Here is a 13,345-nt window from a genome sequence, read left to right as displayed (position 1 = left end):
AGAATATCTCAATTTTAAATAAATGTGCATACAATGAAGTTTTATTTGGGAAAATAACTTTTGGGCTTTTTCTGATTTGAAATCCTCTTACAGGGCTCTCGGAAACGCTTCATCAAGCGTTTTTGTACGCATAAATTTTACAAATGACACTTATCGGAAACCAATGGAGTCCACAGGACGCACAATTTTGCATAACTGGGTATTTCAAGTCAATTCATTAACAAACAATACATGGAAAGCAACCTCCTATTCTAATTCAAGCCAACACAATTTATTTCCTCACATCTGTTTAAAATACAATTAATCCAATCCAGTAAAATGTCAGGATAGATCTCTCACATCCAATCTTCTATGGAACTAACTTATTAATGGTGTATCTTATAGTATGTGCATGCTTCCATTTATGTAGCATTGATTAATGCCATTTGAAATGGCCACTTGCTGATTTGAAACAAATTATCAGTTTAAACTTCCTAGAAACATGCCCCATCTGGGCATTCACATCATAGACAATTGATGTCTGCCAAAAGCATTCCAAGCTTGAAGGCTTTTGAAGGCATATGTGTAATTGATGTCAAAGGTAACACTGTTGTGAGTGTCAAAGACTTGTGCATTTACTGGTTGTATTACTGTTTTAAATGGAAATATGATAGCAAGGTTATTGTAATGATTTGTTTTTAAAAAAAGTAAATGTAAATAAGTGGGGTGTGCATGTAAATATATTAAGCACTTAAATGCACACTTGCCATAAGAGAGTTGTTTATTTTGTAGTTTTTTCTACATGAGTAATAATAGAGAGAATATAATGAGAGGGATTCCTAATGAGCATTTTGTATTAGGTTTTTTAATAATTAAACCAACAATTATATCACGTATCATTATTATATTATTATTATATTTATTTTTGATTTAAATGGATTTTGGCTGAAAATTTGAAGACGTGTGAACAATTGAATAGGATTCCTACTTTTCCCAAGGACTCCTGTTTTAAAATCCTAGTGAGACTCTTACTGTTCAACAATACATTTCAGCAAATTATGTCATGACAGAAATATATACAAGCTAAACAAGCCCAAACCAAGATCGAAATTCTTTGCTTATTGCAAATGTATTCAAAGTGTTAGTATATATGTCTTTGAATTAAAAATTACCAGGTCGCTACAAAATGACTTTAAAAGTACCTTGCTCAATTGTTCCTTTTTTCAAATCTGGTTTCCGTGTTTTCTTCTTTGGTACTTTTTGAAATGCTGCAAACTCAACAATTGCCGGATATTCATTCCCTGAAAAGTATTATATGTACATCTCATTTATAGCTTTATCTTAAGTGATAATTTTGTAACAAAACCATTGAACAGAAAAATAGTAAAACCTCTATTTGTTAAATGATAATTATTAATAATGAAACATCAGAAACAAGATCCCAGGATAAATTTTAGTTACCATTTGCTACTTTTAGGCCAAAGCTCCATATACATAAACTGAAACACAAAATACAAATGACATGGTTTGTCAACAAACAATATGACCCTTGCTCTGAGAAAACTGGGGTTGTATGCAAGTGCGTAAAATATTTTCCCAAATAAGGCCTTAGCATGTGCAGTCAGCACAGGCTAATCAGGGACAACACATGCAGCCTCAACTTGATTTACGCTAAGAAAGGACTTCCTTTAAACAAAAAATAACATAAATGTGGAAGTATCATCCCTAATTAGCCAGATTGGACTGCACAGGCTAATCTGGAAATAGAAATGACTCGGCCGCAGCCGACGCTTATCCCCACACCGCAGCTTTTGACCCAGGGGTCACATCAAAATTCCAAATAATGCACTTACGCACATATGCTCATAGATACCATGTGTTTAAGTTGTAAGGTTTTAGTGCGAATAGTGTAGGAGGAGAAAGTTGCCGGACGGACGGATGGACGGACAGACAGCGGAGATAACTACATAATCCCCCTGCTCCAAGCGTGGGGATAATGACTCTAGTCTTCAATCACATGCATTAAGCCCAGTTTTCCAAGAACGAGGCTCAAATATACCTTTACTGTCCACAAAAACATAGTCATCAAACTTGTCTCGGAAATTTGCAATGTCTTCATAGTTCAAAAAGTTGATATATGCACGAGAAAATGCATTAGGTCCAAGACTGAAAATGAAATCATATTCAAACATTCTAAGTCAATACAATGTCTATTTGAATCCCAAATATTTCATTGTAAATAAAAAACATTCACTTATTATTTTATACATTGTGTATTTGAAAATATCTATACCATGGTTCAAACAAAAATCTCAAACCTAAATTCAAGCACTTTTCAAGGACTTTTTAAGGCCAAATTTTCATTTTCAAGGCCGAGAACCGTATGTTAGTTTCCTTTAAAAAATGCATTTTCAAGCCAGATTAACACAGTATATATCATTTATTTGCTCTAACACATTAAACTAATTTCACAATAAATCATTTGTCTTATTTCTAATTATTACATACACATAAATGTTATCCATCCTTAACTCAATGAGTCTCACATATGTATTTACTTTTTAAAGTTATTACAAACAAACACACTGTCTCTTTATATGCTCACATCAAACAGATTAGTTCATTTCAGTTAAACAGAAGTCAGTTACTATAACATTTTGTATTTCACAGGGCTGTTGTTGTTAATGTCTGTTTTAGATTGCACAGTTTTAACAATAGCACCTTCCTGTTTCACCAAAAAGCACAATGCAGGACCCCTGTTTGCTTCTCAATTTCATGTTTTCTTTGTGGGTTTCCCCTTTATCGTGGCTTTTCAAAGCGCTTTCACCAATTCCCCCCGACACCAATGGTCTTTATATAGACACAACAATGTGCTTTTCAAATGTCATTTGTTTTCTGTTCCGAGGAACATTCATAAGTTTCGCGCAAAACATAACGATAAACGTCATTTTGACAACTTCTTTATGACCAGAAAATAGCGCCATGAATATTCATGTTTAAAGAATGTTGACGTATCGTATAAGTTGTAATTATTTAAGCATTTTTCTGCATATCATCGGTGTTTATGACCAGAAAGTAGCGCCAGGAATATTCAGTTAACCACTCTGGTTTGAAACGACACTTCCCCATCGCTGAATTTTTACTCGCGAAAATTGATCACAATGGCGAACCTCTGACGTAGTACACATAATCTGTGACGTGTACACTTAATGTTTCGTACCCAATAGTGTACGAAACTTATATTTTGGTACACATTTTTTGCGCGAAGGAATTTATGATAAATTTTCGTAATATTTTCCTTAAGAACGATTTAAGTTTATGGCGATGATAAAAGTAATTTTGAACAAAATAAAAATTTTCAAGGCTTTTTTACATGAAATAAGTATTTTTCTAGCACTTTTTCAAGGCCAACCTTTGTTCAAGGGCTTTTCAAGCTTAGGACTCGTTTTCAAGCACTTTTCAAGCCCTGTGCGAACCCTGTATACCTTATACAGCCATATGCTTAAGAACTTAGTAGAGTTACTTCTTGATTTTTACCAATGGAACTATGTGACTACCTTGGCAGTAATAAACCCTCATGATATACAAACTAAAATATTCTTATGCACTTTTTCCCTAATAAACAAAGTTTCAGTACACAGAAAAGCCATAAGTGTCATCCTGTTTTGATTTTTTTTTCAAAACAAGTAGAGCAAAGTCGGGTAATTTCGACACCTTAAGAGTAAAATTTGATTTAGTCCTGATGTGTCGAAATTACCCTCCAAGTGCCCAAACTTAATGAAAAACACCGTTTTGACTTGTTGATATTTGCTAACGAACGTTATTATCGTTGCCGGCATAGTTCAAAACTTCAAGCGATTTAACTAAATGCGGCGGAGTGTAATTTCGACAGTAAGCGGCTAATTTCGACAGTCAGCGGCTAATTTCGACACTTGTCTTTGTATTAATTTTCAACAACTGTTTTAATCAGTTATTTACATTGTATGTCTCAATTAATAGAATTTCACGATCTCTTTAATGTCTAGTGTTAATTAGGCTCGATTGTTCATTGTCGGCTCGGGTACTGCTAACATTTACCCCGGGTACATTGAAGTATACTTACATGTACCCCGGGTACGGTAAATATACTAAAACGTACCCGGTCGAAATTAGAATGTACCCGAGTTTTATTCCCGCCCTAAATCAGATGTCGTAAAACGCGCTACCAATTACCGTTATTACGAAACAAACTTCTATTATTTGTTTTTATAAACTGCATCAACATGCTTTTTGAGTATGGGTTCCGATAATATAGAGGCAATTTAACAGAAAATTGACATAAATATGAACATAATTAATCTAAAAAAAATAGCCGACGACGACCGATTTAGCGTAAAAATTCCCGGGTAGATTTTAGTATATTTACCGTACCCGGGGTACATGTTAGTATACTTAAGCGTACCCGGGGTAAATGTAAGTAGTACCCGAGCCGAAAATGACCAATCGATTGTTAATAAGGTTGTGGTGGTTTAGTGGATGTGATGTCCACCTAGCGATCAGGAGAGAGTGTTTTAATAAGTCGTAGGCTTTCCATGCAGTGGAGCTTTAATAAATAGGATTATACTAAACTAGTGTTAATTTGCAAATCAGAGAATTATAAATAAATTGCATTTAGAGTTCGTATTGTGCTCCCACTTGACTCAATATACAGTACAGACACCGTGTACTTAAACAAACGCCACTCGCCGCAATGTTCATCTCACTGTTAGCTTACCAATATGAACCCCGCGATAGGTGTTCAGATCAAATGTCGCGGGGGCCGTTTGCCATAGACTAACACCGCGAATCACCGCGGACCCATAATATCTACCGCGGTGATCATCGTGTTCGCTAAATATAATTGAACAAAAACGTATTGAATTGATCCCTTTAATTTAAGAGTGATAATGAATAAATAAATTCTATTTTAATGTACATGCTGGTCGAAAGGATGTGATAAGTATTTAAAATATATTGGCGACAATAAAACGCCTCCGATACATATGTGTCAACTGTATCTATCGAATACATGCAACTTCTCCCTTCTTTAATTATCCATTACTCGATAATCCCATATACGCCCGATTTCCGTTTTTAAAGCAAATTATCTGAGGGTAATATAAACGATAAGAGTGCTCAAGAATGCCATAAACATAAACGTTCGCAATTTTCGAAAGTATCAAATGAATTTCGGCATATGATTCTATTTAAAGGTTTGATGAACTGCATGTAAGCCCCTAAACAATACAGTTGTATTCCAACATGCGAAAATCATCTTACACGGTTTGCACGCGCCGGGTACAGCTATTTTCGGTGTGCAACTTCTAGATAAAATAAATGAATTTCTTTGTCCTGATAAAAAGCGCGCGAAAATTGGCGTGGGTGTATTTATTTGTAAATACAAATTTCGTAGCGGGTACAACATTGTGATCATTTGATTTCCATTAAAAGTTTCGTTGTGAATTTCAACTAGAGTTGAAATATCTCGCGAAATATTTGGCATTGCCATTAAGAGTTAATAGTATTGATCATCTAAACGCTTTATTTACGTTTCCGACGTTATGTACTGTACAAATTTAAGTGCATACGTGTGCACATACATATAACATTTACATGTAATACACATGTATATGATTTTCTTTTGTACATGTACATTTAAAACGCGTGAATGACCCTCGCAGACAGGTGTTTACGGTGGTTGCGCAGCATCCGAGGTGATCACAGGTGATCCAATTAACGATATAATTAAGTAAAAAAAAATACATTTTCATTAATCAATAACCTTCACAATCTTTAAATAGCTCTAATTTTATACAATCTGCTTGAAAAGATATAGAGAGAGCTAAATATAATATTCAATAAGCTGCGTCAACTATTTAAAGAGTAATTCTATTCAACGAATCTATCTTTCCATATGCGCTGGGAATGCTTGAAAACATTTGGAGTGTCGGAATTACCCACCATCGTATAAAATTGGAGGATAATTTCGACACCCCACAAATCATAGTTTAACAAACGATTTGCACTATTCAAACACAAATACAGGTCAAGTGAAACAAATTTTATACTAGAACTTGTACAAATACCAGAAATACAGCGAAATCCTGAAGGAACGTAATTGACAATTATGTAACCTCCCTTAGCGAAGCTCATAACGCTATAAAAATTCTCTAAGAAATACAATGTACGTATTTTAAATGACTAACTTACATGCAATTAGCGAGACGTTTGATAGAGAGATGTTATCTGGTGACGTCACAACACCAACTACGTCACATTTTACAACGAAATCATACGGGATGATGATGATTTAAGACTGGTCTGATAAATACTGTGAAAAGTGTCGAAATTAGACGACTGTCGGAATTACCCGATATTGCGCTATTTTTGACATGAAACTTATCTTACACAAAATTTTAATTTCAATGAAAATATTTTCCCTAAAGCACACAATTTTCTCCCAAAATGAAGAAAAAGATATCTATATTCAAGAGCTGAAATTAATGTCAAAAACAGCCCAGTCTTGCCTTAAATCAGCCTTCATAAAATAGAAGAAGTCATAGTTTGGTAGGGGTGACACCTGCTCTAACAGCTGATCCCCAGTGAGAGTGGGTGGTAATCTGCGTATCACCACCTGCAAAATATGAGGGACATGCAGACTTGACAATTCTATAAAGTAGAATAGACGTTAATATAGGACACAGTTTGCGCAAATACAGTTTTTTAAATAGCATAATTGTAACGGTGTGCAAGAAATTTGCTCATTATCAAACACTCAGGCAAGATCATTGCCAGTGTCTGAGTGAGTGAGGTAACCTAAACTTCACATTACAAGAACATAAACATACCTTGGTAGGTGGCAGATCTTTTGGCCGTCGCTTGTCTGATAATTTGGACTTCACTTCTGGATCCTGTGTCATTATGGAAATAATAAAGTAATTTACAATTCACATTTAGAAAAGGAATCATCTAAACAGCAAACGCTTTAAACTTATTCTGAGTAGTTCAGACGATTTATTCTTTCATTCATTTAGACACGGAATAATATTTTTAATCGATTAGATACACCAAATGTTCACAAGCACTTAAATATTTTATTTAAACCGTATTAAATAAACGATAACTGACAATATACTTTAAAAGAATATATGTCTGTTTTCATATAAAAATGGTTTTCTATATTGCATTTACAACGTTTTGTTCAACCCGTAGGTCAATCAAAGCTACCATTACAAGGACAGTAGCCACACAAATTTAGACAACCACATAGTTTTTCACAATGTGGTACGAACTCTTGCCCTTTTTCGGCATTATGTTTGGTGCCGCAGCCGCAACTCAGGTCGTGCATATACCGTTCGTTTATGTATCGACGGGTGGAAGGGTATGTGTATTTAGATTCATCAGTAAAGCTCGATTGGTCATTGTCGGCTCGGGTACTACTTCGATGTACCCCATTATCAATCCCCATGTACGGAAACGTACCCGGGAATCATTACGCTAAATTGTTCGTTGTTTGCTTTTTTCTTCAAATTAATTTTGTTCATATTTATATCAATATTCTGTTAAATGGCCTCTTTATTATCGAAACTCGTGCTCAAAAAAGCATTTTGAGAATTTTTTTTTTTCAAAGAAAATTTTGTTTCATGCTCCGTAGAGTGTTTAACTGCATCGGATTTTAGGCGGGAATAAAACTCTGGTGCAGTGTAAATTTGCTGGGTACATGATATTATAATTTCTATACCCGGGGTACATTTAAGTATATTTACCGTACCCGGGGTACATGTAAGTAGTGCTCGATGTCAAGTTCAATTGGTCATTGTCAGCTAGGGTACTTCTTAAATGTTCCCGGGGTAAGTATACTTAAATGTAGCCCGTGAACAGTAAATATACTCAAAGGTACCAGAGTATTCTAACGCTATATTAGTCGTTGTCGGCTAATTTCTTCAAATTAATTGTGTCCATATTTATGTCAATATTCTGTAAAATGACCTCTACATTATCGAAACTCATACTCCTACTCCTACCAGAGGCAACAATGACCAATCAAGCGTATTAAAAAGTAGTACCCGAGCCCACAATGACCAATTGAGCATCAGTAAAGGTGTTCAGATATAATATGAACTTTATTCAGATATTATGTGGATCCTCTTCGTCAGACTCCCATATGTTAAACATTTTTTGTCACTTTCGGTTATACTAATATTCATATATTTTAAGTTATTTCGCCTCTCTTTTTTTTCTGCTATTTAAAAAAGTCGTAAAATAGACCCAATCCGAAAGCAAACTGACCCGAACCCAAACCGAAATTGTAAAAAAATATCCCAATACATGTATATTATGTACCAGTGTTCTCCAGAAAAATTTAATTAGTCATCTATATTTCAAAGTAGGCGTTCCACTAAGCAATAAAATTGGCAGGGGTTTTCACCTTATATAACAGACGCCGAATATGGGCGTCTTCCCCCACCAAACTAGGCTGGTGTTTTTTCCTTTCAGAACCAAAAATTCCCCCCTTAAAAAAATTAAAAAAAAATTATTATTTTTTTTTTTTTTATAGAAAGACGTGTCTCATGATTATACTATCTCCATTCTATTTCAATTTAATCTTGCCAAACGAAATAAATTACGAAAAAACAATGAATCTAGTGCAAAAATGTACAAATGTATTGTAATAATGAGAGAGTAAGTAAACAAATCCCCCAAAAATGGAAACGCCGCGAAAATTCCCACGCGCACAATTTTTTCCCAAAGTGGAAAATCCCGCATAAAATTTCCCCAACATAAGGGCTAAAGGCCCCTTCCCCCACAACCCAAAAAAAACCCCTGACTGGTGAATTTGCACCATTTCAATTGATATTTTGGGGAAAGTAGCATCTAGATAAAATGTAACCGGTGAAATTGACGGCTGCCGGTGCTTCCGGAGAACAATGTGCTTTTTTTGTCTAAGTGTCGAATCATTATTTTAGCTCAATTTTATTTCAAAAACATTGAACAGAGTATATAACTATAATTTATATGATTTTGTCATGATGTGCCAATATTTGTTGATAAAAAAAATCCCTATTGGGTCCATTTTGTAAATTAAAAATTTGTAATTTTGCCATTTTATCGATTTGAAAAATCCCAATTTGACCAAACTCCTTTTTGCCAAAATGTCTAGAAAAAACCCTGTATCTTTGTATTTAAGGTCCTAATATCCACAATATTTATCCAGTGCTCCAGCTAGGCCTAAATTGAAGGGCGCCCCGCCCTGCCCTCCTGAACCTCTGCCCTGCCCTCCCGAACCTCCGCCCTGCCCTTCCAAGGGCCCCCCCTTGCCCTTAAAAAAAATAATTATTTTTTTTACATATGATGATGAAGAAATCTCTTATTACAATACATTGTAATTAATGTATTCCTCATTGTAGACATTATATTTGAATTGTTTAATAATAATGGGAATAAATATATTCTAACAATTATTAATTACATATAATTTAACATGCAAGAGGAAGCATTCCAGAAACGCCCGCGCGCTTGAAAGTGCCCTTTTGACAAAAAACTGCGCGTCCAAAGTGCCCTTCTGCCAAAAAGTCACCCCCCCCCCCTGCCCTTTTCAAATCCATCCTAGCTGGAGCACTGTTATCTAATCAGTTTTTAAAGGTGTTGAGTGTTTTTGCATTATATGTACAATACCTTCAAATGCCAAACACACTACAAGTCACTGTTTTCCTTTCTTTTTTTGCCCTTTGTGGGCATACTTAAAAAAAATCCCCTGGAGCTGGATCTGTAAGTTTCTATACTCCAATTCTTTTATCAATTGGCTTACATCCAGGTCGACAATCCTTTGGCTATTTTGTATATTTCTATCATATAGCCTCTTATTCTTCTATAGCTTTGAATTGGAAGTTGAGCTTACATATAGGTAGTCTTTCAAGATATGACAGTTTACTTAGCCCTGGAATTTAGATGACCCCTATTGAAATTGGGGTCACCAGGTCAAAGGTCAAGGTCACTATCATACCAAGTGTGAAAATCGTTTCTGATAAATAACTCATAAACAAATTGACCAATTGGTTTGATAGTTCACATGTGGATTGGCCTTGGACAGAAGATGACCCCTATTGAAATTGGGGTCATTAGATCAAGGTCTTTGTTCCACACTAAGTGTGAACTCGTTTCCAATCAGTAACTCATCAACTGATTCACCAATTGGCTTGATACTTCCCATTTGCATTTGCCTTGGACAGTAGATGACCCCTATTGAAATTGGGGTCGCTAGGTCAAAGGTCAAGGTAACTGTTACACACTAAGTGTGAAATCGTTTCCGATCAATAACTTGTCAATTGACTCACCGATTGGCTTGATACTTCTCATGTGCATTGACCTTGGACAGTAGATGACCTCTATTGAAATTGGGGTCACTAGGTCAAAGGTCATGGTCACTTGCACAATAAGTGGGAAAAGTGTTTCTGATCATTAACTTGTCAACCAACCGATCGATTGGCTTGATACTTCCCATGCACATTGGCCTTGGGCAGTAGATGACCCCTATTGAAATTGGGGTCAATACATCAAAGGTCAATGTCACTGTCTTAATAAGTATGAAAAATGTTTTCCATCAATAACTCATCAACAAATTGACTGACTAGCTTGATACTTCAAATGCGCATTGGCCTTGGATAGTAGATGACCCCTTTTGAAATTGGGAAAACTAGTTCAGTGCCCTGTTTGGGGGGGGGGGGGCATACGTCTCTGACTGCGGAACTCTTGTTAAATATTGACTTCATTTACATAATGAAATACTAAATTGTTCATTAACATATTGGAAAAATGTAATAGTTAATAAATTAATTAATACCTAACTAGTCTGTAAAATATTAAACAGATAAAGTGTTCGTTTGTTTGTACAGCATGACTGATGGTAGACGCACAGTAAATTGAATGCTTTTATAAGTCAAATAAATTGATGACATGCCAATGAAAATACATGTGTATCCATTACATGTACATGCAGCATTTCAGTAAAGTGATAGAACTAAGAATTTTTCATTCAATAACTTCATACAGATTAAACTTACTTGTTTTTAATTGAATGAAAAAGTGGCCACGCCATGGGGTCTAGACTTTGGTATAAATGTCAGGAAATATTCCTGTCGCGTCGGTCAGACTGCAGGTTTTTTTAAGCTTGTGACAATATTGCAACTTTAAAGTCTGAAGTGATGAGAACAATTTTGATCCAATATTTTTGTGTGACAAGAAGTGTCTGAATATTAAATAAGGTACATTAATATAATTATGTGAATTAACAACTCAATTTTGGAATGTACAAATCTATGATTATTTATTAGTTTCTCAGTTCCATCAAACCTCCATATTTTTATGCCCCCCTTCGAAGAAGAGGGGGTATATTGCTTTGCTCATGTCGGTCTGTCGGTCCGTCCACCAGGTGGTTTTTTTCCGGATGAAAACTCAAGAACGCTTGGGCCTAGGATCATGAAACTTCATAGGTACATTGATCATGACTCGCAGATGACCCATGTCGGTCCGTCCATCAGGTGGTTTCCGGATGATAACTCAAGAACGCTTGGGCCTAGGATCATGAAACTTCATAGGTACAATGATCATGACTCGCAGATGACCCTTATTGATTTTGAGGTCACTAGGTCAAAGGTCAAGGTCACGTTGACCCGAAATAGTAAAATGGTTTCCGGATGATAACTCAAGAACGCTTAGGCCTAGGATCATGAAACTTGATAGGTAGATTGATCATGACTTGCAGATGACCCCTATTGATTTTCAGGTCACTAGGTCAAAGGTCAATGTCACAGTGACCGAAATAGTAAAATGGTTTCCGGATGATAACTCAAGAACGCTTATGCCTAAGATCATGAAACTTCGTAGGTAGATTGATAATGGCTGGCAGATGACCCCTATTGATTTTCAGGTCACTAGGTCAAAGGTCAAGGTCGCGGTGACCCAAAATATTAAAATGGTTTCCGGATGATAACTCAAAAACGCTTATGTCTAGGATCATGAAACTTCATAGGTACATTGATCATGACTCAGAGATGACCCCTATTGATTTTGAGGTCACTAGGTCAAAGGTCAAGGTCACAGTGACCCAAAATATTAAAATGGTTTCCGGATGATAACTCAAGAACGCTTATGTCTAGGATCATGAAACTTCATAGGTACATTGATCATGACTCAGAGATGACCCCTATTGATTTTGAGGTCACTAGGTCAAAGGTCAAGGTTGCGGTGACCCGAAATAGTAAAATGGTTTCCAGATGATAACTCAAGAACGCTTATGCCTAGGATCATGAAACTTGATAGGTAGATTGATCATGACTCGCAGTTGACCCCTATTGATTTTCAGGTCACTATATCAAAGGTCAAGGTCATCGTGACCTGAAATAGTAAAATGGTCTCTGGATGATAACTCAAGAACGCTAATGGCTACGATCATGAAACTTCATAGGTACATTGATCATGACTTGCAGATGACCCTTTGAAATGTTCATATACAAATGAAGAACTGCTGAAGTAGTTTAAATTTTCTGACTTATTCTGAAGGTCCGAATTATTTCTTTACCCAATTACACATCTAACATTAATAAGGCTTTCGGGCCTCATGATTTCATTTAACACTTAGCTTAACCATTCCACCTGACCACATTTTGACCTTGACCTTTGTTTGAAATAAGACTTCAAAATTTGGCCAGTGAATCAATATGGGTGATGGGGAGGATTAACATTGTTTGAGTGCAGCATCTTGTTAAAAATGAAATGACTAAGTTATATACTTTACATGGAAAAAGCAGTATTTACACTTTAACATCCTGGTTTAATGGCCATAATCATACCTATCATATTTTATAATGGTTTTGAGTATTTTCTGAAGTTATTAAGTATCATCATATTTGCTTAGCATGCGAATACTGAAGTATTAATAGTTTATTCACTAAATGTAGAGCATAGAGTGTTTGATAAGTGTATGCAGTAAGCTGTCATGACATCTGTAAACACTGGTGTAAAGTGTTCACTCAATTAGAGCTGTCAGTGTATTGTAGTAATTGTTGATAAACTTGTTATTTGCATTGAGGAAGATAAAATACAGGATGTGTTTACATTTACAATATAAAAGCACACATCACTTTTAAATGTAAAACATTGGGAATTCAATGGTGGTAACTCTATGTACAATGACACACTAGGGTATTTTTTGTAGTTTACTTCATATTTATGCCCCCTTCGAAGAAGAGGGGGTATATTGTTTTGCACATGTCGGTCCGTATGTCCGTCTGTCCACCAGATCGAGGGGTGAAAGCGAAACAGCTCTAAGTGACATTTTTTCACAAAATGA

The 13,345-nt window shown here is 35.7% G+C and overlaps 1 protein-coding gene across 5 annotated transcripts in view; it reads right to left on the bottom strand.

The window, feature by feature from the left end:
• Window positions 1–7,012, bottom strand: part of LOC127833926 (regulator of nonsense transcripts 3B-like) — a 32,006-nt gene extending 24,994 nt beyond the window's left edge. For all 5 annotated transcript variants that reach the window (XM_052359436.1, XM_052359435.1, XM_052359439.1 and 2 more), the window contains exons 1-4: window positions 6,846–7,012; window positions 6,525–6,631; window positions 2,039–2,145; window positions 1,182–1,280 (exon numbers count right to left, since the gene is read on the bottom strand). In XM_052359436.1, coding sequence (XP_052215396.1) covers window positions 1,182–1,280; window positions 2,039–2,145; window positions 6,525–6,631; window positions 6,846–6,917 — 385 coding nt within the window. In that variant the 5' untranslated portion in view covers window positions 6,918–7,012. The remainder of the gene's footprint in view (window positions 1–1,181; window positions 1,281–2,038; window positions 2,146–6,524; window positions 6,632–6,845) is intronic.
• Between the last annotated feature and the right edge of the window lie 6,333 nt (window positions 7,013–13,345).

The sequence above is a fragment of the Dreissena polymorpha genome, chromosome 6 (assembly GCF_020536995.1).
Source record: "Dreissena polymorpha isolate Duluth1 chromosome 6, UMN_Dpol_1.0, whole genome shotgun sequence".
In the NCBI taxonomy this organism is placed as follows: domain Eukaryota; kingdom Metazoa; phylum Mollusca; class Bivalvia; order Myida; family Dreissenidae; genus Dreissena; species Dreissena polymorpha.
This window is presented reverse-complemented; position numbering and strand designations above follow the sequence as displayed.